The 26,279-nt window shown below is 38.6% G+C and overlaps 1 protein-coding gene across 10 annotated transcripts in view; it reads right to left on the reverse strand.

The window, feature by feature from the left end:
- The window catches only part of ERC1 (ELKS/RAB6-interacting/CAST family member 1), a 305,118-nt gene that overhangs the window by 144,047 nt on the left and 134,792 nt on the right, over nt 1-26,279 (reverse strand). For 8 of the 10 annotated variants that reach the window (XM_063318614.1, XM_063318632.1, XM_063318587.1 and 5 more), the window contains one exon: nt 18,446-18,457. The exons of the other annotated variants lie outside the window; for them this stretch is intronic. In XM_063318614.1, coding sequence (XP_063174684.1) covers nt 18,446-18,457 — 12 coding nt within the window. The remainder of the gene's footprint in view (nt 1-18,445; nt 18,458-26,279) is intronic. 10 annotated transcript variants of the gene reach the window in all.

A 26,279-nucleotide genomic window follows, 5' to 3' on the forward strand; every position in this document is an offset into this window, starting at 1 on the left:
ATGCATTTACAATGCATTTGAACCACCACAGGAGCTTACCTTCAAGATAAAATGTATATACACACACTATATTCCACCTAATGAATACACACACTAGGAGAAAACATACAGATCCTGTGCACAGCTACAGAAACAGGCTGTTTTATTTATCTGACCTAGGTACTGGGAAAATATTTCTGTGTGTCAGTCAGCCATGTCAGAAAGATTGTTTAGCTCGAGCCCTCATTGACGTAGCATTACCACCACCCACAGGACAGTCCACTGCTGCTGCAGCTAGTAACCCTAATGGACAGATGAACGTTTGCTTTAAAGCACACTTTGTTCCTCCACATAAGTTAAATTCATGCAATAGGTCAACATTACTGAAAAAACCTGCAAAGAAAACTATATGCAATGAAGTACTATATTATTTAGTTTAAAATTGCCAATGTGCCTGGTATGATGAAATATTAGATTCTACAATGTATGATATAGAACCATAAAATCATTGAATATTGCAAATTGGAAGGGAGCCGTAAGGATCATTGAGGCCAACTTCCTGCTCCTCGCAGGACTACCTAAAACTAAACCATATGACTAAGAGCATCATCCAGACGCTCCTTGAACTCTGACAGGCTTGGTGCCGTGACCACTTCCCTGGGTGGGTGCCAAGACCCACCACTCTGTCAGTGAAGAACCTTTTCCTGATGTCCAACCTGAACTTCCCTGATGCAGCTTCATTCCATTTTCTCTCACCAGAGAGAGGAGATCAGCACCTCCTCAAAAGCACTTTGTAGCCCTAAAAGACACAGAAGAGTTTATTTATTCACTCGTGGAATGAAATGGAGCAGCCACCTGAAAGACTGTAACACTACAGCAATTAAGGTCAGAGAGCAAAACACACTACAATGGGAAAAAGTTCTGGAAGGAAATGCTGGAAGGCAGGAAGCAATCAGCTAAGTTGCCCAGACCTTTAGTAGTAGTCTTGTTCGTTAATGATTAGATGGGTGAGAAAAACCGGAAACTTTTACTACAAAAAAATCAACATCAACACAATGGGATGCTAGTGATCTGAGTTGAACTGATGTAAAAGTCACAGGAAAGTGTCCAACTTACTATATTATCCCCACTATTTCCTTTATCACTTCTTTGTTTGTAAGGTCTGCCCCACCAAATATTTTAGCTGGCCATATCCTTAACCTCAATTTATGAATTTAAAAGATCATAAACACAGTGACATCACTGAGTTGTTGGGTTTTGGGGTTTTTTTTGTAATTTTGGTACACAAAGAAAAACATTTACATTCTGGGAAGTATAATAGTAAGAAGCCAAGGAGAAACTCTTCCCAAAAATGCTACTTTGTTTTGAAAATAAGGAAAAAAACCTGTTCTGAAAGGTTTTGCTGTAGCTTTTAGTTGCTCAAAACTCACTTTACCTTACCAGTGGTTGATCACCAAACCGCGGAGAATAATGGCAGTGTTTGGAAAGCCAAATTGCTTAACCTCAAGAAAAAAGAAAGTGATGAAAAGAAGCTAAATAAGTGATGCAGGAAACAGGACTGACCACATCACACAGTCCCGTCACCACAACTGGGTGCCTGATTGACAGTCAGAGGAAAGTTGCCAAAGGCTGAACAAAGTTCCCTATCTTATGCATTACAAAATTAGGATCAGGGAAGTTACACACTGCTGAAGATCTACATGGAATTTCGTATGGCTGAATTTATTTTTTTAGAACAGTAAGCATTACATGGGGCTCTTCCTTTGCTTCGTCGGGCTGTATCTAGCAATCCCAGCTCCTTAAGAAGCTTGTCACTATTCTTCAACATTATACTAAGGTCAAAAAAGGGTGCATTCAGTTACTAACTAAAAGAAAGAATAATTTCATTATGCTTTTCAAATAGCTTGGTTTAATATTACTGCCTCTGTTGCACATTGCATCCCAACTAAAAGACCAATCAATATCCTTTCAATGAGTTGCTCTTGTTCGGATGCACAGCTGGCGAACTCCAGCACTCAGTTACATCTTCTGCTTGTGAGTCTCTCTTCCCACAATCTCTCATCATTTTGTTATACTGTTCCTCGCTGTTCTGTGCCATTTATATGACAAGGTAACATATGCCAATAAAAATATTAACAGACCCTGAAAATTTAACTGGTCTGCTGCATGTGAGTCAAGACGTCCCACAGTGGCTTTAAGAGATGGGGAGGGCGGACTTCGTTTCCTGAAGCTAGGAAACTTTGATTTTTAAAAACAAAGTGTGTGTTCAGATCAGCACTGGAGGAGGCAAGGCGTGAAGACTAGAAAGGCTATTGGAAACCAGCTTGCCCCAAATTTTATGAACAGGAGCCTAATAGTGTCTGAATCAAGAGGTGTGGAAGTCAAAGACTAGAAGCAGATCTCAACTCTACACTCGTTGTCCTCTTTCCTCAGTGTTAAGAATCATCTGCTCTTTTAAAATATGTTAGACTTAACTAAAGGCCTTCAAACTCAGGTCTAAGCTTCTCTGAGGTAAAACGGTCAACTCTCAAACACAACAACCTCTCACATTTGCCTATACAACATGTAATTACAGGTTAATACAATATTTTTTTAAAAAGTTTTTCTCTTCTTGTATTAATCTCTCTGATTCAGTCTAGCAGAAAATCAAGAAATTAATCAAAACCACACACGCTAAATCTGAATGCTACAGGTCCTTCCACTGTGAAAAGTTATTTCTCAGCGATCAGTATGGGACACACATTTACGGAAACAATTTTCCTGATGATAGAGTGAAATGATGAAGCATCAACAGTTAGTGAATTTAGAGAAAGGTACATAATAAATACATTAGCAGAAAGAGAAATCTAACTAAGGATGAGAAGCACATGTCTCAAAAGCATGCTCTAAGCAATATCAAACTAATCTATTTCAAGGAAAATAAACTTATTCTTTCCTTCCACTGCTCGATTGAACAAGACCAGAATAAACCAGGCTACTCTCCAGTCAGGAGGCAGTAGCCCAATTACACACAAACAATGGTGAAGTCAAATGCTGTGTCTTTGTATTCCCAAAATAATTGTAACAAAAGACCAACTTAACCAACTGACTAAAATTGAGGGATTAACACCAGAGATTAACAGAAGTGTTTTCGGTTTAGTTCAACAAGTTGATATCAAATTAAGCAAACCAAAGGTTCGCTTAATACATCATACTAAAACCAAGAAACTCTAAAAACTTCAGGTAAGCATCTCTTATTTTCACTAATCTGTAATTCCAGTTTTGTAGATAAAATTCACTACCCCTATTTGCCCCATTTACATGCAGCTAAAAACCTAATGTGCAGCTTCCCAACTATTTAAATTGCTAGCATCTATTTACTAGGAAGCGAGTTTTGTGATAAAAATAATGAATACATTACCATAATTTTATAATTGATGTCAAATTCGAAATCAGGCTTCAGAGATTAAATAAAAAATTAATTATATGTCAAGTTCTACAATTATTTTTGAAAGCTGGCAGCAATTGAACTGGAAAAGAAACCCTTAACCTTAAAACCTTGCAACCTTTAGTTTTTATTGAAGCTAAGAGCATTAGAAATACAAACTCAAGGTGAACTCTGGAATAAATCTGTAAGATAATGATATGGGCGTTCCTTTGTTAAGAGAAATATTAATGCTTTAAGGACCTTCATAAAAACATTCAGTAGTTCAACAAATAAGTTTGTTCTGTTGTATTTTTTCTTCTGCTTTTGTTAATTGAGCAAACAGATGCAAAGCCAAAAATGACATTTATAAAATGGCTGATTAGACCTCAATGTGGATTCCTTCTCCCTGCAACACGCTGGGTTAGTTGAATTTGGCCCTAACAGTGTGGGAAGAAGTCCCAAAGGTGCTGTTCTTTTTACCTTTAACTCTAGTGCACAAGCCAACCGCCCTCTGAACAGATCACACACAGCCAGTCACTCTTTCTGCTCAAGAGATTTGGCTGAAAAAAGTATTTTCTAAACACCAATAAAATCTTCCTTATGAATGGCACTTTATTGAGGTTTCAGAGAATATTTTTGTGATCTAAGATCACACGTGTCTCTTAACTGCAGTCCCACTAGCCAGAAAAGAAAACAAATCACAATATAGGAGTTGTTTTCTCTCATACGGGTATGCGATCTTTTCATTCCTTCTAGGATAATACCTGTTAAAACCAATAATTAAAAGAAAAATCCAATGTAAAAACCAGCCATTGAAACAATACCCTAAACGAAATACCATGTAAGGAGAACAAAATTTTGAAAGCAAAGCATTTAAGAACTATGCTAGAGCAGCTTTTGTTTGCCTTACAGGATATACCGAACAAGGTATCAAGAGAGAAAAGCCCTCTTCTAAAAATTTGCAGAAATTTAGGATAACACTTGAATATTATCCTGTCATTTAGAAATTGCGTATGTTAAAGAATCAAGATATGTCTTACGCTTGCAAGCTGACAGCTACTGAAAATCCAGTCTTCAGCAAAAGGTATTAAGCCAAGCAGTTGTCAAGGACGAAAAAGAAAGCGCAGTGAATGTACCAACTTAGTGGAAAAGGATTTCTGATATAAAAGAAAAACACGCATGACAACATTCAGAGTCTTGCTCTAAGAAAAGGATGTGAGGACAGCGATGCTAGCAGGAGCATTCTGAAAAAATGTAAACCAGTCCATTTCAGGGCTAAAAGCCTAATGATTTCATGTCACTGAGATGCCCAAATAAAAATCATATATGATTTAGCTTATCTTCTTAAAAGCAAAACTGTTTTCAAGAAGAATCTTTCAAACAGATTCTCTCTATAGATGTGAAAAGCATTTACCCTGTTAGCTATTAAGAAGCTGTACCAAATCTGATCCAAAGTTGGCCATTGCCAGCGACTATACTGAGAAAAGTACGCAAAAGGATGGGGTTGATTGGAAAGCAATGTTATCAAGCTGTACCTTGCTGCAGCATCTTCATTATTATGAGAATCCGGGATGGGAAGTATACAGCTCTATTTTGGTATCCACTGGGTGAGACCAATTTCTAGTAATGAATGCAGACCACAGTGTCTCTCAGAATGGCATGTTTGGCATATTTCTTTCGGGTGCTTAGCAAACAGATTTATTAAGAGGTATCTCCTCTTACGAAATACATCCCGCAGCACTGGCTTTGACAGCTCACATCAGGTTAATATGAAGAGTGCCTACTGAGATGATTTGTTACACACTTTTGACTGCCTGCAAAATGAGGGATAGCAGCATTATTCGTAATAAATATACCACATGCAGGGCTGAATAGGCTATCTAAACAGTGCAGATGGCTTAGTTCCTCCTTCACTGATATAGCTGTAATACTGTCTTCTCAGTGCGTCAGCTGTAGGACTCCAGAATACAGCTAGGAATACTTTGCAAGTTGAGCAAACACCACTGGGTTTCTGGAGGACTCAGTGAGTGTTGCAAGAAACATTTATGAGTATCTCTTCATCAGAGGTAATATGCATGGACAAGTTTACTGGCTTACGCATTTGAGAAGGGATTTCTACCGTTTCACAGTAGGCGGATCTGCTACACAGGTAGTAAGTATGTCCACGAGTGTTTTGAATAAATACTTTTTTTTTAACATATTCTGAAGGAGCACAGGAAAAAAAATAACTGGTGAAAAGACGCCCCATGTTTCAAACATCTGAAATATACTCTCACTGATATCCTCAGTGATCACAAAGTTCATAAATCAAATTATTTCTAGTTTGGAGTATCTACCGAGGAAGATAAATTCTTTATCTACACAGTTACACTACTCCAGTGAACTACTTTTTATTTGATGACCTTGAGATACATGGGCAAAATTAAGACTTTAATTGAGCCCCTAATCAGGACAACTGACTTGATGTAGCCTGTCACTGAGATATTTTCTATCTCCCTTCAATGAATTCATCTTCCAAGTAACTGGGGAACACTTATAATAATCAGGAAAGATCAACAAAATAACAGCCTTTGCTGTCAAGAAAAATATTCCTAACATAATCTCATATCTTTTCTATAAATTTTCTGTCTTTTTATGTGAAGACATACATTGCAGGTTGAAAGATTTAAGCAATGTTGAAAATCCAATAAGGAATTACTGAGGCTATGGTCAAAACAGTATACAGAAAGACAAGAGCAGACTTCCAGTCCCTTTCTACTTTGTAATAAAATTTCTCTACCTATAATTCAAAAAGCAGAGCCACACACACTTACTCAGGAACCCAACTTAATCAGGAATGAAGCCTTAAGCTTTGAAGAACTATGCACAAGACACACTACTGAGACCAGCACGAATTGCTGTAGTTTTATAGGTTATGCAGCGCTGATACCCAAGTCTCCTCCTGGACTTCCCAAAATAAGGGCACAAGAACGTCACGAAACCTTCGCTGGTGGTGCTAAGTTTCAGTTTTAGAGGCACCGAGGAAATCTTTGCATCTGATCAGGGTGCATGAGGAGGCTGAGGGATGGCAGCAGTCTGATTTGGATGGGATCTGAACTGCAGCTACTATAACGCAAAATTCTTTTGCCTCAGCAGGTATTTATTCTGAGCAAAATAAACTTAAATGTGATAGTAAGAATGGTTCTGAGTTTGGGGATCTGCTGTTTCTTTACAGACACAGAAAAGTAGTAATTTTTAGGAAAATTCAATGCATACAACAAGAGTATGATTTACCTGTAGAAGTATGGGTGGGAAATTTAATGAAAACAGATGATGCTATAAGAAGTCTCACAACATAACTCAGGAGAAAAATTAGAATAAGTTGGGAATAGCATGTACTTAGCCCTCCTATTTACTATTAGCCAACACAGTAATACTTTAAAATGATCTTCCAAACGTTTGGCTTTTGTTCACACTATAACATTTTTGCCCAAGTTACAATAACATTTGAAGCTTTAAGCATCCAAAAACACAAAACAGACTCCTTCAGCTACATTTCAGCTGTTATTTGTTCATGTGATCCAAGAATACTCAAAAAGAACATGGAAATTAGCAGTCAAAGGAAAAAAAAACCTCAAAAACTGTCTGCCATGCCCCATCCCTTTGAGCAGACATCTGCATACTCCATATTAAAATGTGAAATTTCTGCTGAAAGAAAGAGATAGGAGAAAGGGAAGAAGGCATGTCATAAACTAAGGAATAAAAACAACAGATATTTGCATCTCACTGATAACCTTTATAAAATAACATGGTCTCTACTATGCCTATTACTTATAATGCAGGGAACAATCCCTTTAAATGGAAGATACGATCATGAAACATTTCCTTTAAGAAGAAATTACATAAAATGTTGCAGTTATTACATAAAATGTTGCCGTTATTACATAAATGTTGTACTCCAAATGCACCAGAACCCCCCATTTTTTCACATTGCAAGTTGGTGGCCACTTTTCCAGTATAACTAGTAACTCCATTTAATGCTCTCTCCCAGGTTTTTTTTTTTTCATAAAAGCAAATGATGAAAAAGAAAAAAATATTTTCTGTGCGCAGTGCAAGACAACAGGGAGCACGCAAACAATGCTAAAAGAAAAGATACCTTATGTTGATTGAGGTATCATTCCTTTAAAATATGTTGACCTGTCAAATACTGAGAAAGTGTTTGCTCTTATAGCCTTTATATATATCGCTAGAAGGAGTTAGTAATAAAAAAATAATAAGTCTTTCTAAAATGTTTATTCAGGTCTCTGTGACATTGCCAACATATTCTGCTAGTATTTTCTATGCAAAGTGAAAATTACACACTGAAAAATGAAGTGAATGTGTGTATCTATCTAGTAGCTGGTTATAAGTTAACAGTATTAGTGCTGTTATTTATTTGGTACAATTACCTGAGGAATTCAGGCACACCCAGCAAAACCAAGAATCCTACCAGCTGAAAATTCAAAAATTAAGCAGAATATGCTTCTTTTTTTAAACACTGCAGACTAAAGGAACTAAGTGAGCATATAATGCAGATTATTACAGAGTAAGGCAGGCCTAGAGAAAGAACCAAACAACACCGAACACAATACTGATAAGAGAGAACATGTATGACAGGAGATGCTCCCAAAGGGATGTATTTTCAAAGATACAGCATCCCCACTAAAGCCTGCCTGGCTAAGATTCTTCACCCTTACATACACTTGTAGGGTAAAGTTGCTTTATGTCACCTCTCTTTTAGTTCCCAGCATGTGGGACCTCATCAAACATGGCATGAACAACTCAAACCATTGAAAAAGCAAGGGGAAGTTTGCAGACAATCTGAGTTTTGCCGGCATTCAGAATGGAAACAATCTGGTCAGTGCTATTACTGAAGTTGGACTGATGCTGAAAGCTAAGGAAGACTCGCTTTTCAGAGCTACCGTCTGCGAGCTACAGTAGTCAGAACTGACAGAAGTCAGAAGTCTACATGCTAGAAGGGAGATGAACAACACGGGGAATAGGAACTAGTAGGAAAGGAGCCTCAATTTTCTGTTGGCTTGGCACCTTTTGTGATCTGTTGTTAAGGCTGGCACTGAGCCGGCCTGGCAACTGCCAGTTGTTGGCAGCTGTTAATTTCTAGGGCCAAATTAGGCTCTTCTGGTCTATCTACAGAGAGTATTTTGCAACTCTAATTTCTAATTCTTTCTCATCCTTGATTTTTAAAAAGTGAGATAGGTTACTTGTAAAGATCAAGTTCATTCCAGAATGCTTGAAAGAAAGATGCTGGAACTGAATCACTCCAACCCCACTGTCGCCCCAAAACTACCATCATGCTTGGTCCCAATTTCTATCAAATCTATTCAGTATTGCAAATAGATACATAATAATGTTCCATGTAAAAACGCTTTATTTCAAACTAAGTATGCTGAGTCACTAAAGGGATAGGTGGCACTTTACACCTTAGAGCTAGGAGTTAATTAGTCAGTCATGAACAGAAAGTGACAACTGGAAATATTTTGTTCTCCAAGGAAGTGAAAACACATTTATTTTAATTAAGAAGAACGGCCTATGCGCTGTATAAGAAGGAAAGGAAGTTTCTGAGAGTATGATTAAATCTGCTTGAATTACCTGGGGTACTTCAAGAAGACTGGCTAGAAAAGCTGAAATATTCCAGCATGAGAGGGGCCCTCTATTGTTTGCAAATGAAGAACATGTCATGCAGATGGAGGGAATACTGCACTACACCACCCTGTCAGGACAATAAAATGGAAGAGAACCACAGAAGAGAAAGGAAAAGGGGAAAAAAAGAGCTTACCAATTTAATCTTAGTGTAAGAACGTTAAGCGTGTTCTTATCTTGCAACATCTATAATAGCCTACTTGGGATTTTATGATAAGCAATTTTATTTTCATTTTACAGTAATGTGATTAAGAGTGATTTCAAATTAATTGAGTGATAGCAATAGAAGTGTGTATTGAATCGATAAACTGTATGTCTGCAATAAATCTTTACATTTACCTAGCATATTTTTCATACAAAAGATGAGAAATTACTTGCAGAGAAGATGCACAGAGAAGTTACAAAAGTTGGTTTCACAGGAACCAGGATGAAAAATATTAGCTAGTGACCAGCGGTAATAAGAAATGCTCTCAATTGATAAGTAAAGTAGTGAAAGGCACATCTGAAACACAAGGATTCCAATGCCCGCATGTGAGGCAGCGAAGTCACCTTGTGTGCAGGTCCAAAATGGAACTTGATCTTCACAAGTAACACAAGAACAAAAGGCAGCATTTCAATTCAGTCACAGGCACAGACTAAACACATGACGAGTAACTTCGGAGCCAGCTGTAAATCTCACAGCAGAAAAATGCTCTGTCTCAACAGGGCAGCTGAGAAGATGCAGAATCAAGTATGCTCTATCATACTTGCCCACAACCCGAACAAGAGAATGGATGTGATGAAAAGGGATGCGAATACTGCAAATGGAAAATGGTTCTTTCAACCCGAATGACAAGGCACAACAGCATCCCTGGTAACTGCAGATGCAGAGTAGTAAAACCCCATACTGTCAGATCTAAGGTCCCTGTCTCAGTCTAAGCCCTCAGCCAGCAAGGGAAGCTTACAGAGGGCATATAAAAACCACAGGAAACAGAGATAATTTCCAATTTTATCTTTTCTGATTCTATGAACACCAATAAGGTTTGAGAGCACCTGTATTTGGGGGTGGAGGAAGGGGACAGAAGTAGGAGGAGCTACTATTGTCCTCAGGCATTGCATGTGTATAAAGGCAACATTAGGAATCTTGAAAGAAAAATGTCTGGTAAAACTATTATTTATGAGAGGACAAGCCTATTAATATCACACTGACATGTATCAGAGTGATGCATTATGCCAGAAAGCAGCAGTTCTTGGGTCTTTTAAAAATTGATTAAAAACTGAGAATACGAGTAGAAATTTGCAAGAAGTGCAAATATTGAAAACCCCTCCCCCTATATTTTTCTTACTTCTTTCTTTTCTTACAGCTGTAGTGCTATAAAATAACAAGACAATTCTTGTTTATCCTATTTTTCAAGGTCAATATTATGCAGCAAATTCTTACGAAAACCACACAAACATTGTAGAGTTTGTCCAAGAATACAGATTAACTTATCACAGTAAGTTAGAACCATGGAGTCATTTTGGTTGGAGGAACTTGGTTGGAAGCCTCCTCCTAGAGAAAGTGATGCGTTACAATCTAGACAAGTGGTCTGTGCAGTGGGTGGGGAACTGGCAGACTGGCTGCACCGGGAGAGTGGTGGTAAATAGCTCCTTTTCAAACTGGCAACCTGTCACAAGGAGGGTCCCCCAGGGATTGATACCGGGCCCAATGCTGTTTAATATCTTCAGAAGTGATCTGGATGATGGGATCAAGTGTACCCTGATGAACTTTGTTGATGATACCAAACTAAGTGGGAAAGTGGAGACTTCGGAAGGGAAACCACCCTGCAGGAAGACCTGACAGGCTACAAGAGTGGGCTAACAAGAACCTTATGAAGTTCAACAAGGACAAGTGTAAGGTCTTGCACCTGGGAAAACATAATCTGGGAGCGCAGCACAGGCTGGGATCTACCTGGATGGGGAGCAGCTCTGTGGAAAGTGACCTGGGGGTCCTGGTGGACAACAAGTTCAATATGAGTGAACAGTGTGCTGCTGCAGCAAAGAAAGCCAGCAGGATGCTGAGTTGCATTTAAAAGGGCATCAGCAGCTGAATAAAGAAGTCATTATCCCACTCTACTCAGCACTTGTCAGGCCACACCTGGAATAATGTGCTGAATTTTGGTCCCCACTATACAAAAAAGATGCGGGCAGGCTGGAGAGGGTCCAGAGAAGAGCCACCAAGATGTTCAAAGGACTGTGAAGGCTGCCGTATGAGGAAAAGCTGAGAGTACTGTGTTTGTTCAGCCTTGAGAAAAGAAGGCTTAGGGGAGACCTTATCACCATGTTTCAGTATTTAAAGGGTGGCTACAAAGAAGATGCAGAATCCCTTTTCACAAGGAGTCACATCGAAAAGGTGAGGGGTAATGGGTACAAGTTGCTCCAAGGGAGATTCTGATTGGACACGAGGAAAATTTTTCGCCACGAGAACAATCACCCATTGGAATAATCTCCCCAGGGAAGTGGTGCGTTCCCCAACATCAGACACTTTTAAGATTCAGCTGGGCAGGGTGCTGGGCCATCTTGCCTAGACTGTGCTTTTGCCAAGAAAGGTTGGACCAGATGATCCCCGAGGTCCCTTCCAAGCTGATATTCTATGATTCTGTGATCTCTGAAGGTCATCTGGTTAAATCCCCTGCTCAAAACAAGGACAAATTAGACCAAGTTGCTCATAGCTTTGTTCAGATGACTTTTGAATATCTCCAGTGATCAAAACTCCTCAGCCTCTCCGGGCACCTGTTTCAGTATCTGACTATCATTATTGTGGATTTTTCCCACCAATTATTTCATTGGAACTTAGACTGGAACGTGTTGCAGTTTGTGTCTGTTGCCTCTCAACCTTTTACTGAACACCTCCGAGAACAATCTGTCTCCGTCTTCTCCAAATCTTCCCATTAGGTGGCTGAAAGATGACAGTATGATCTCGCATAAGGCTCCACTTCCTAGGCTTGAACATACCCAGTTCTCTCTGCCCCTCCTTATACGTCAATGTGCTGAAGCACCTAGTCATCTAACTGGCCTGCCTGCTGGATTCACTCCATTATCCCAATGTCTGTCTTGTACCTGAAAGCCCCAAACAAGATGTAGTATTCCAGGTGCAGCCTCACAAGTGCCAAGTAGAGAGAAACAACCATTTCTCTTGACCTGCTAGGTGTGCTTCTGCTAATACAGTCAATATTGTAATACATTTGTAATTGTAATTGTAATACATCTGCTAATAAAGCCAAATGCATTTGGCTTTCTTCACAGTAACGTGACACTGTTGACTCAAGTTCAACTTGTCCTCTGCCACCCCATGGTCCTTCTTTATGAACCAGCCTTCGAACCAGTTGGCCCTCAGTTGGTACAGATGCAGGGGTTATTCAAGCCCAGGTGCAGAGCTTTGCACTTGCCTCTATTTAATGTAGAATACAATCACAGAATCGCCTAGGTTGAAAGGGACCTTTCAGATCATCTACTCCGACCATCAACCTAACGCTAACAAAAACCATCACTAAACCATATGTCTAAGCACTATGTCTACCGAACTTTTAAATACCTCCAGGGATGGTGACTCAACCACCTCCCTGGGCAGCCTGTTCCAATGCTTCATAACTCTTTCAGTGTAAAAATTTTTCCTAATATCTAATCTAAACCTCCCCTGGCACAACTTCAGGCCATTTCCTCTTGTCCTATCACCTCTTATTAATCCCCACCTCTCTACAACCTCCTTTCAACTTCATGAAGTTTCTGTCAGTTCATTTCTCCAGCCTGTCAAGGTCACCCTAAACAGGAGCCCTGCCCTCCAGCATATACTCCCCATAGTCACTCCCTCAGTTTGCTATCATCCATTACATTTTTGAGAGTGTATTGTGTCTCATCATCCACGTCATTAAAAAGACATTAAACAGTACCGATTCCCCTCTGAGCCAGACATCTCATCACTGAAGGCAATCAGGTTGATCAGGCATGATTTGCCCTCGTAAATCCATACTGGCTGTTCCCTATCACCTTCTTCTCCTTCAGATGCTTGGAGATGGCTTTCAGGAGGATCTGCACCACAAACTTGAAGGTGGGCATGATGTTTGCCATCATGAGGATCTTCTCCTGACAGCCATGAGCTTTTGAAGATGATAGAAAGAGTCCTTGCTATGACATCAGCTGGCTCCCTCAGCAACCTTGTATGTATCTGATCTGATTCCATCAATGTGCATATTTCTAATTTGTTTAAATGGTCTGTAACTTGGTCTTCCACTTCTGTGGGTAATGCTTCACCCCTGCAGACTCCAGCACTATGCTCAGGGATCTGAAAGGAGTCCTTATGACTAAAAAAGGAGGAAAAGAAGCTACTGAGCTCCTCATACTTTTCAGTGATCTTTTAAAAATGTCTCCTACACAACTGAGCTCCCTGTAACTATCATATTATTTCTGAGTCCAGGGTCTGTTAAAGCTTTTGGTACTGTCAGTTATGGAAACATTTGCACCAAGACTATTTTACCATAGACACATAAATTCCCTGTCTGTCCATACACTTACCTGGCTTTTAGAGTTTTAATAGAAATAAAAATCTAGCCATTTGTGGAGATAAATTTTTACACAGAAGTTAGCCATTAAGGAAGAAAAATAACCTTCAGATTTTATTCTTTTGACTAATGTGATGTGACACATATGGGTTAGTCAAAATGTTTAATGTTGCATGAAGTTTGAATGATAATTTCAGTTAATCTTCTGATGATGACGTGCTAGATAATTTGTTAACTTTGGAATATAATAACACAAAGACACGTTTTAAAATGTATTCTAAATAATGTTGTGTTTTGATGTTTCAAATAGTATGGTAAAAAGACATCTTTTTTCTTATATCCAAAAAAAGCTAATTGTGAGAGATTCCTCTAATGTCTCAGAGCATTCGACTCAGAGCTCTTCAGAATTCATAGCATACTGTTGACATACAAACATCCCCCCTAGTGCCATATCCAGTCACATGTCTTCCTAATGCTACCTCAGTTCGAATTCCCACAGGAAAGCTGCGTGCTTTGTGAATACACGTACTGAAAATAGAGCATTAACACAAAAAGAAAAACAACTCATCAGTGTCTCATATAATTGAATTAATTTCAGCAGGTAAAAGGAAAGAAATCAGATCATATGAGACTGCAGAAAAGTGAGAGAATTCTGAGACGATGTGCAGCTGTGAATAATTTTGCTTTGTTAAGATGCAGTGAAATGAGGCAAGAAAAAAGGACCTTTGACAGAAAAGCTACAGACTCCACTTCAAACGGAGGAAGAAAGCTCTGATAATCACTATACCTAAAGCAAGTCCACTGACCTGTTTTAAGGAAAATCACAGTTCTATTTTGTCCCCTACTCATCACCACCCAACCTTCAGAGCCAACAAGCCTGACGCCTTCGTTTCTTCCTTTCCCCACTATCATCTTGTGGATGCCTTACTTCTCACTTACAAGAAATAGACAACTTGAAAGCTGAGTACTTTTTAATGTAAAGCATTCCATAAAACTGTTTTTGCTCTGCATAGAAATAAAGAAAAAAATACATTAAACAGAAAACAACCATTAGAGGTTGTTATTTTTTAGATGATGAAGGAAATTTCAATGGAAACTTCTTTGAACACAATGTATCTGACTTTGCTGAGCTAAAATGAACCATTGCTGACTAGACATGCTTAACAGTTTCATCATTTGCTCATGTGCTTAATGAACATGGTGGCAGAATGAAGACCAGAGTCTCCTGAAGGTATGAAACTAAAGAGCCAGCGAGTGAAATTTCTCCTGGCAGCCCAGGCACTGACTCGGTACTCAGATGCACAGCTTCCTGGAGATAGAGTGTATGGTGCAGTGTATATATTTCTGTCACAATGAAAAACCCACAGGTATCATAGACTATTTGCCTGTAACTAACTGCTTTGTTTTTTAATAATTATTGAATAGTATCCCGAGTTTCCTCTATTTACTTAACTTTCTATGCGACATTATCTGTCATTTTCTTATAGAAGAATATGTTTTAAATATTGCTTTGGTGGTTAGATGTGTTCTCTTTAACATAAATTTAAGACTCTGGAAAAAGGACCGAAATCATCCCCTCAGATTCAGCATTTTGGCTTTATTTTCATTTCATAAGGCTACACTTGAGTTGCTATGCTGACATTTAAATTTTACGTGGACACTCACAGCAGAGACTTTGATTTGGATTCATGCCACCAGCGTGCACTCATTTAATCACCAAACCACTTTGCTTTGCAGAAATAAGGTTTACAATATTTATTTTTTTTATTACTCCCTATTGCATCAAATTCTCTTTGGTATAGCAAGAAATCCAGAAAACTTCTTTCTCTTAAGATCTGGATTACTTGCTTCAAAAGATGACAGACAGTACAATTAACCACGTGATGTAAACTATTAGACAATCTGACAGTACAAAGCAGGACAATAAAACACAAGCCTCATGTCCTACAAGTTCCAGGTATTTTTCCATTCTAGTGCTATGCTAAGAAGATAAATTGTTGATAAATAGCATGTTCAATGTTATTCAGCAGACAAGATATAAATAACGGTGATAAATTAAAGCTAAATGCAAAAAAAACCCCAAACCCAACAACACAGTTAAGCTGTTTGTTACCCAATTTGAAGCTAGAAATCTTGCTTTTGCTTTATCAATATAGCTCATTCTTTCCTTGAAAAGTACGCAGTTGCTCACTACAGCACCTGATTTTTTCAGTTGTGTTACCTTTTTCCAGTCTCAACTTTTGTCACACGTATAGATAAGAACTGTAGGTTATGACGTGGTATTTTTCTATTTTTTCCTCTGCTGCATGTAATGACAGCAGAATAGTATTATTGGGCTTGTTACTCTTGAACTCAGCATTGGATAGTTCTTTATGCAAAGCTGTCAGCAACAGAGATGCTTAGCAAAAACTGCTTATAGAAAACTGCTTTAATCCCCATGCCTTCCAAGTCTATGTTATTTACTATGAATCAGTATGACATCCACTCCAGGCCCTCAGACTTCCGAGCAGTAAGCACATGTCATAACAGCAACAGTGATGCGGATTACACTATTACGTTCTGGTTCACTGAGTTTTATCAACAAGAGAGAGAGGATGAAAGCTTAATAGATCAGAAAATTCAGAGGTTTTGCACTGATTACAGTAAGCAAAGCTGTTCTTGATGAGAACAGATATAATTCAGAGTATTTCTTCCTGTTTCTAGAAGACAGACATACCTAACACGTGTTCTCACATATTCAGTTCTTTTGCAGGAAGACACATTTGCTTTAATGTCTGAAAAAATAACTGCTTTGCATCATTATGAGAAAAATACAGTTATGGTTCCCATAGTAGCTTCCAGTGTAGAATGTAACTTCACAGAACAGCTATTTTTTCCTGTGTTGCAGTTAACAGTGATTAGGTAATCACTGAAATGCACAGGAAAGAAAATGAGTCTTACTGCACCCCCTGTAATTTTCCTGCTTGCTCTTAGGAGAATCTTTTTGTTTTGTTTCTGGCCAGCAGGGATTTTGTAGTTCCAAGAGCAGTCATTCCACCTATTCCTTTACACTCTTGATTTATTTTAACAAATACATGAAAAACCTCAGTAACATAGCAATTAATTATAAAAAAATCAAGAAAAAATTAAAAAAAAAAATCAATAAAACTGCTAAAAAACTGTAAGGACAGAATGGACAATCTGTTTAATGTCTTATCAGAAAACTTCAAAGATCCTAACACTTGGCCACCTCAAACTGCAGTCATATCTTCTTTAGCCAAATTTTACAATACGGTCTAAATGACAGAAATTAAAGTTATGGTTACATTGTCTGGGGAAAGAGAAATCATGCTGGTCTCATAAAAAACACATCCAAACTAAAAATAGTTCCCGCTCTTGATCATCATTCCAGCATAGGTACAGGTATTGATAAAAACCCATAGCCATCTGGATTGAAGCAGAAATATTTTGACAGATGGATTCTGTAACACTTAAGACTTTATCAGCCACACAAAGCTCAAACTCCACCCATGGCAGCAACCAGCAAATACGGACTGCCCAATGGAAGTCCTGTTCATGCAAGAAAAGACACGGTGTGTATTTCAGAGGAGAATGCTCACAGGGCAGAAAAGCTTCCTGGCAGTTCTGTGCTTTGGGATCTGAAAAAGGAGGGTCATTCAAGGACAGTCCTCCTCTCCCCAACAATTACAAGTATGCCAGTACAGCACACAGAATACGGAAGGTATTGATGGACAACAACATGATTAACTTCCAATCTTTTTCCAGTTTGTGGGAGGAAGGAAAATACGCAGCCAAGGCCACAAGTGCAACGTCTGTGCCAAACCAAGGTCAGAATGCTGACACAATTTAAAGGCGTCAGCAGCATCGCAGCATCGTGGGATTCCACTCACCACCACATTTTTCACAGTGTTAATCAGGAATAGAAAAGCCGGATGTTGGTTGATAACTCAGAACTTCAGTCATTAAGTAGTGGCTTTCTGGGCAAAGACACTGCCTGAAATAATTATAATCATTCCTTCGTCAGGAGTCACAGATGCTTTCTACCAAACAGACTTTATCAGCAAAGACTAGAATCCAAAATGGTTCAGAGCCTTTTAAAGGCAACTGGGTGTCATTATCTAATGTACTCTGACTTGTTTTACGTAGGCAACAGTAGTTTACTCATAGCTATTCTATTGAAATCGCAAAATCTATGTTTAGCAACCGCTATTAAAATATAAAAATAAAAAATTGAGCCACAGCTGAAAGACTTCAAAATGTAGTCTCTTGGGAGGTATTTTTCAGTAGTGCCTTCAACAAATTTATCCTCTTGCTAATTTACTTATCCTTAACCCTCAGGCCTTGGTTCTTTCTGACAGCACAACACATTCAACTGCACCAAAACTACTTCTGCGACATCACTGCAAGGTTTCAGGCACGGATGCAATGACAAAAAAACAGTAAAGTATGGATGACTAGTATTTTAAAGTAATTAGTTCTATACTCAACGCCATGTATCAGAGAACACGGCTATTAGCCAATATTTTTTCTTCTTGAAGTAACAGCTAAAACCAGTAATATATAAACTGTCTTGCTTCAGCTTCCTGTTCCTGTAGTTTTTTTCCCTTGAAAGGCTTCATTGATAAGTCTTCCCCCTTCTTCCCAGTGATTTACAGTGGTTTGATACAATTCTTTCCCTTCAAGTACAAGTTTCTTCTAAATGTGCACCCTATCCAACCCATCCTCCTACACAGAATTAACCAAATCTCTGATGTTTTATTTTGTAGCTCATGTGATTTGATGTGCAATCTTCTGTGAGATCTCATTTTTAGCTGAATAGTCTTATACGGTCTTATAAACACCCTTATTAAAAGCGAATACTGACCTTGAGGTGAGGCTGAAGGAAGCAGCAAATCCAGGAAGGAGATGCGAAAGAAAAAGAGTTAAAGCTTGTGAAAACAGTGTCCAGAGATAAGGCAGTTCAAGAATACAGGACAAAACAAGCAGATTTAAATCAGGTAATGACACACAGACACACAATCCTTCACAAACACAGAGCTGCACGTTTTATAGACATCTAATTAAAAAAAAAAAAAAAAGAAAAAAAGACATTTATATTAGATTACACCATTTCATTTAGAGGCAACTTTCTGTAGAGAAAATAGTCTCTAATACATAACAGTTCTTGGGAAAGGGGAATAAGCCAACTGTAGAAAACTCAGGATTTACATCACATCACTAGCAAGCATCCTCCTTTCAGAATTCTAACAAATATTTTGAAAATGTGGAGTTTGACTATCTAATGTGTCCCTTTATGCCATTTTCTAGGGGCTTATTTTCTCTCCATGAGCAAGACACACATTTTTTTTTCTACTTTTCCTGCAGACAACCCAAACTTGTCAAAAGGGAATAGAAGGGCGAAAAACCCCAACCATGGAGTAAAGTCGTTAAGTCCTGAAGACTTGTCAAAGCTGAAACTACACCTTACTTTTGACATTGAAGTCATCCTTCCAAAAACAAATACAAAAAGCATCTGCCTCTTCTTTGTGCAATATCGCTGTCTTAATTCTCCTATATAAGGTGCAATCTAAAAACAATAATGACCAAACAGGCATATATTTGACAGTTCTCTCCAACATCGCTCAACAGCAAGACTGACCAAGACAAAATGCTGGAGTTCCCTGTATGTCATGAGGTCCCATAGGTTCATTATTGCTCCCCCCCCACCGTACCCCCCCAAATATCTCCAATATCTTTTCATAGGCATCTGCTGTCAATTTCACTGATAACAGCAAGGTGAGTCAACAAGAAGCCATAAATACAGATCTTTTTCATCTGATTTTAAACTTTATCTTTTTTCAGAAGAGAGGAGAAGCAAATATTCTGCTGTCCAAAGTGGCAATTTGGCTTCTGCAACATAAGTTGTACTTCTCCCATGGCAAAATTTCACTCTAAAAAGGCATGATATTGTCTGGAGAAAAACACTTCTATAGGATAGGCTGACTGCTATATGCTTTATTACTCTTGGTATATGGAACCATGTAAATGACATCTGAAGTCCTTATTTCTGGCATAAATTTTACAAACAACAGTGTAGGATATTGAATTTGTACAAGGAGCAATTTCAGAGCGAGGTACAGCTGAGAAGCGTATTGTTGGTCTGTAACAGATAAACTAGTGTAAAGATACTTTTCTTTGGCTTTTAAACTAACATTCTTCAAACTCAGTTCTTCAAGGACAGCTGTTGTAAAGGCTGCGTTATTTGGGGATTTTGGGAAAGATGCGACTTGCAAAATGCCAAATACCACACCTCAGTGTTTGATCTTGCAGTAAGTTATAATGTTCCAAAAGCCTCAGTTAATTCACACAGAAAAGCGTGTAACTAACAATTCTTTCTGACTGAAATTCAAGAGTACGCTCTCTAAGCTGAGCTGCAGAACTATAACTGGTCAAAAATTTAACAAAAGGGAACAAAAAAGTGAAAATAAATGCTTGGTTAGATATGGGAATAAATAAGGTAAGGAGAAAAAAGCTTCTCTTCTTTTATGACTTATTGAATCCAGATTACGAAAGTTTAAGACTTCTCATTCCGTGTTTCAGAGACCCTTTGTAGTTACTAGTCCTATTGTAATGATGTTGTAATATTGTTTCTTCCATTTAACACTGAAAAAAAGTACAGGCTAGAATTCAGGATAGCTCTGTAGAATTTGAATGAGCCATCCTGTTCTTTCAACTGCTATTAAAGGAAGCATCATTGCTGGCACAAGATGAAAGCAAAACAATACCTGAAATGCTATGTTGAGGTCACATGCAATTTTTTGTACGCTACAGAAGTATTATTTAGCCAGCTGCACAGGATTTGAATGGAGAATAATTATTACTACATCTTCATTTTGTTATGGAATAAATTATTTCTTCCAAAGAAAAATACATTTTGTGTAATTGCTAGCCCCTTTTTCCATGTTTTTTTTACAGGAGTTCAAACTATTTTTTAAAATGTGGATTTTAGGATAATCTTAATATTTATCCAACCAGAGATGAGGAATATGTCAGCTTTGGAAGCACATTATACTCAGAAAAAAATCTGGAACTGTGCTGTCACTCAAAGTAAAACCGAGGCAGATACCTGAAACTGCCAGCTATCAGGAAGTCAATGGGGATCTGCGACATACTGGAGGTGAAGCCTCAGCGCACGGGGCTACATCAGTGAAATTGAGCAGAGGAGCACAGCAAGCATCTGCCCCAGGAAGCAGCCCCAAGCAAGCAGGATCAGATACATACCGACACATGCCCATTACAGAGCAAAATAATAATTTTCAGTTTGTACTATTTCCCTTCGAGCAAGAACACACACTTGCAGCATTCCTTACAAGATCCAGCAGCAGTGCTTCTGCCCAGCCCCATTTACTGTGTACTCCGATGCAACAGTCACACAGGGAGACAATACCATTGTAACACCAAAAGGCAGTCTTGGAGAAATCCATTGTCTTTTAAATCCGATTGTTGGTGAGATGTGAAGACTTTAGTATTTTAATTAAGAGAGATATATATATATATACTTAAAAAGCTCTTGATTATTCCAGACATAATTTTTTCCACCTACTTGTACGTTACAGGGATTGGAATGAGTCTGCTACATCAGTCTCAGATGTACTTAGGGAGAAGTTTATGTAACGATTTCTAGTCAGCCTTTGAATTCTGCTTGTCTGACGGTGAGTGACTGTGTATATTCACTGCTGTGTTGTTCCTTCAAAGTAGTCTGACAGGCATTAATATGCACTTGATCTTCCTTGTGTCGGTCAAAGCAGAAAGGCTATTTATGTTTACCACTTTTGATACCTTTTCTTGGTAAAAGAACAATGGCTGGTCTTTTCCTTTGTTTTTAGTTGATATTTATAGGGACAGAGAAGAGATGGAGAGACAGAGAGAGGGAAGGTTTGTGTGCGCATCCATGCACACATGCATGCACCATCTAAGAGCGCAAACATGACCGCAGATGGCCATGGAGAATTACTGTTGCTATTTCACTGGCTTACTTGGCGATTACTGAATTTTACTTTTGTTCTTACTGTAGTCCAAGACAACGTAAGGATCTGCCACTTTTATTTTTACTGTTTCAGTTGCATAAAAGGGGGGTTTTGGTGGTGACTGAAACAAAGCTACAAGACAACTTTTGTCAAGGCAGGTAACACCGAAACCATGATATGCAGATGAGGCTCATTGTTTACAGCATTTTCTTTCTCCACTGATTTTATAATTACTTTAATTACATCATAGCTCTTACACTCTACTGATCTAGCAGTTAGATTGGGAGATATTTGCTAAATAAAACCCATAATTGCTACAATGTAGGCATAGTATAAATCATCAGATGACAACTCCTAGATTCATTACAGATAATAGAGTTAGGTGTGAGAGGGAATGCTGGATAACCACCTTGACTTAATGACAAAACCAAACAGGACTTCAATGCTACAGGAAATCTGGCAGAAAAAGAAGCCTTCAGAAAAGTTCACAACCAGAGCTTCTCAGCGCTCATAAGTACTTCTCTAATGTAGCTTCCTTCTTGGAGGACTGAAGATCAGATCCTCGGTGTTGGAATAGTAAACAAACCAACGCTTTCAGTCCATCGCTGAATTTAGCAGAGGAGATAGTCTGCACTCAGGTCGGTAGAGATGAATCACTGCTTAATAGTCCTGCCTGCTTGAACATGGAAATAATACTAGAGCAAGTACCCAGGCTTAGCTGGCTCAACGATGGGCTAACATAGCAAGCTCATTTGGCCAATGCCTGTACCAGCCCTGACCATCTCACTGGCTGGACTAATTGGGGTTCTTTGACCTCAGTTTTTAAACCAGCTGTTTCTGCAATATCACAAAGTTTCAGTTTCTCCCAAAATACAGGAAACGGGAGAGAATGAGAAATAAAGGACAGCTAAAAAAAGAACAAATGGAAAAAGGATATCCCATTATATGAAAAAGGTGAGGATGGACTGAGGAGTGACTGTAAAATCGCTATGATGGCTTTTTTATCTGGTGATCTCTACAGATGGATTTGCAATTACTGGCAGTCTCTCTCTCTCTTCTTTTCTTAGTTGTAGGTTTCAAAAGTGATTAGTGAGTTTGAGTGTTGATCTTAAGGCACTTTAACAAAGGCTGACTTTCAGAGGGCAGACACTTGCTTTCTGAAAATTGGCATACTTTCAAATGTCTGAAGTTAAATAACTGTAAGTAAAAGTACCTGCATAGAATCACAGGGTTGGAAGGGACCTCTGGAGAACATCTAGTCCAACCCCCCTGCCACAGCAGGGTCACCTAGAGCAGGTTGCACAGGAATGCATCCAGGTGGGTTTTGAATATCTCCAGAGACGGAGACTCCACCACCTCTCTGGGCAGCCTGTTCCAGTGCTCTGCCACCCTCAAAGGAAAGAAGTTCTTCCTCACGTTTAGGTGGAACTTCCTATGCACAAGTTTGTGCCTGTTACCTCTTGTCCTGTCACTGGGCACCACTGAAAAGAGCCTGGCCCCATCCTCCTGACATCCACCCTTTAAGTATTTATAAGTGCATGTTATATTCTTATCTGTTTAGAGTGGTTATTTGATATCAAATGTATTATTTTTTTACTCTGTGAAACCCGATGTGGGACTTCAGGCCTAATGTTCATTTTGTATGAAGATAAAGCAAGATCGAGAACAAAGAAATGACTTCTTCATTTCTTAGCTTGGAAATGATGAAAATCTTAATATTCAAGAGATCTGTGTGCTCAGAGGTGGAGCTGGACTAACTACGGGCCTGACCACTTCTTTCCATTACAAGACCTTGTTCTCAGTTGCTTGCCAAATATTAACAAATTGTGCTGAAATTTTCCCTGACAAGGTGTCAGCCTCACCCAGGATTTTTTGGGGACAATTTAAGCTACCTCCTTCACACACCATGGGCAGCATTCTTGTGTAAAAAATTGGTTCACGTGGTTAAAGACTGTGGCACTTTACTGTGATACACAGGCTCACATAAGAGGTGAATTAAAATTACATTGCAACCTTCATTTTGGACAGTACTACGTTTTGAGTTATTAACATTAGAATCTTAATATTCATTTAAACTAGGGATTTCTGAGGTAAGTGGATGAGAAAAAACAACAAAAAATTCTGCCTTGTAATAATACCACGCAACCATGAAATAAACATATGTTATTTGCTTTTATGATTTATGGTACCAAAATGGATTGTAGTGTTTTAAAGTGATAGTTAATTATTTCAGTTTTTCCTACACCTGAATCAGAGTTCTGTTTATTTTTGGAGGACTTTAATGAGCTATGATAATACAGAATTATAGCCACACCATCTCTCAAGTTTAACTTTAATGGTGTTGATTATGACTTTATAAACACCTTCTCTTCTTTAATTTGACAATGTCCCTTTTACCTTGAATTACTTATATGCCCTGATGTGGTTCTTGTCTAGGAATTCTCTAAAAAAATATTACAAATTCACAGAAACAACTAACTTGAAAGCCAAAGACAATTATTATAAGATACGAGTAGTGGTTTGAAAATGCATATTTCAAATTTGGATTGTTGACTTAAGCGTAGGGCATAATTTACTAGTATAGTTTCCTTTACACTGTTCTATGAAACCATAAAGCTGATGGAACATGTAGTTAATTTCTCTCTCCATCTATCCTTCACAAACTACATCTTCTACATACTATCCTTCACTACACAAACATATCACCATCTTACAGACATACTGAGTAAGATATTTCCTTCTACTGTCTACATTTTTCAATGCTCCTTCTAGATCACCCTATGTTTTTTAATCTTTTATTTTTATTTACTGTTCAGAAGAAATATTTAAGATAAGAAGTACCTTTTGGCTGCTACACATCAAAAGTTTGAAGGTTTCTTCTTGAACAAGGCATTCTTAAATTCTATTTAGAGAAACTCCCCCAAATCTCTTCTCAAAATAGACATCATTTCCAGCTGTCTGTAATGGGGCTGCTGGTATTTCGAAGTCAGGCACTATCTTACTGATTCCCAAATCAAAGTCAAGTTTCCTTCAGGAAAAAAATGTTGGTACCCTATGTCTTTACAAGGACTACCTATCACATATAGTGAGCATGTCAATCTAAAATCAATTTCAAGTCTGTGACTGGAACCAGGACTTCCATAAATATTCACGCAGTGCTTACTTCTGAAGCAACACATACACATATATCTACTGCATCTCTCAAGTACATACAGAGCCAGTTTTTATTTGCAGAACATATGCACACAAATATCTCTGTGTGTAAACTACCATCTGAAGGCTGTGATGGCCATGCCCCAGACGATTAGCATAAATTTTCATTCTCTCTTTTTTTTTTTTTTAGAGGATAATAATTGCAATAGAACTCAAGAAATACTGATCTCCATCAATGACACATTTTAGAACACTTGAGTTTTAGCTGGTTAAGGCAGAATTGATAGCAGAAATTAGAACCAAAGGTAAAACACAGCAAGAGAATTAGAATAAAAAGCAACAGCTTCCGTCGAGTTTAAATCAAGGAGAATAGCAGCAAACCTCCTTTGGACTGTGGTCAGAACCACTGTGACATGAGTTGAATGCAGAGACTGTTAGAGCTTGTACTTGACATAAGTAGTTCCTGTTTGACCTCAGAAAAAAAAGCGTAATTGCAACAGACCCAAACAGCAGCAGCAGCAGCAGCAGCAGCAGCCGGGCAGCCAGCAGTGACATTCCACCCCGTAGGAAACAGAAGCCTTATACAGAGCACTCACTTTCCCAGGAAGTCCCACACAAACCCCCCTACGTGTTGCGGTGCAGGGACTGACACCTGGTAGGGAGGGTGCAATTTGCGGGAGGCGTGCTTTCTGAGAAAAGGCATAGTCAAAAAAACCCCCGCACGGTACAAAACAAAACAACTCGTGGAACCAGGACGTGACAGTATGAATGGAAAGAAAAAGCAAGGAAGGAAACAGAACACAAAATGAAAAGTTACAGAGAGACAGGAGATTGTGGAATGGCAATACAAAAAGCAAACAGTTAGTTATAAAGAAAGTGAATAACCAGACAGCTACAAAACCCTCTAACACCACCACAATCTGGGGACAGAAACAAAACTTATAGGGCTGTTCACCCACAGAAGAAATGTGGACTTATGGCCCACCGTCCTGTAAGAAGCAGCAAAATCCTGCCCACAGAGAATATAAATTAATGAGGTTGTGCTTTCAATCTCATGTTATCTCTATAGAGTATTTTTCAGACTTTTGCATAGCATGCACCATATTTAATACATTATTTTTTGATATCTTTCCTCTCATTCACAGCTGAAAAACAACATCCCCCACCCTTTAATTGCAACAGTTACTGAACAGTGGAAGCATTTCCCTCAATTTTAATTTGAACTTAATGGCAGCTTTGCTATCACTGAAAAGGCTTAGGAGAACAGTTTCCTGATTTTCATTTCATCTTCCTCTCCTCCTATCTTTTCTCCTTCTCTGTTCCCCTATCCATACCTCCCTAATAGGCGACTCATTGCTTCTCTTCTATGGATGAAGCCGTGTTACTATTTCTCTACTCCTGACAATGTAAGGTCTAGTTGTCACATATTACTAGCATAAGGAAAAACTCTAGGGAGAGACTCTCTTTTGAAAAAATCCCATGTACTAAGAAAGTACAGTTATTCGCTGAATATGACTTATTTCTTCTCATCTTGCTCTA

This window comes from Chroicocephalus ridibundus, chromosome 1, assembly GCF_963924245.1.
Source record: "Chroicocephalus ridibundus chromosome 1, bChrRid1.1, whole genome shotgun sequence".
Taxonomy (NCBI): domain Eukaryota; kingdom Metazoa; phylum Chordata; class Aves; order Charadriiformes; family Laridae; genus Chroicocephalus; species Chroicocephalus ridibundus.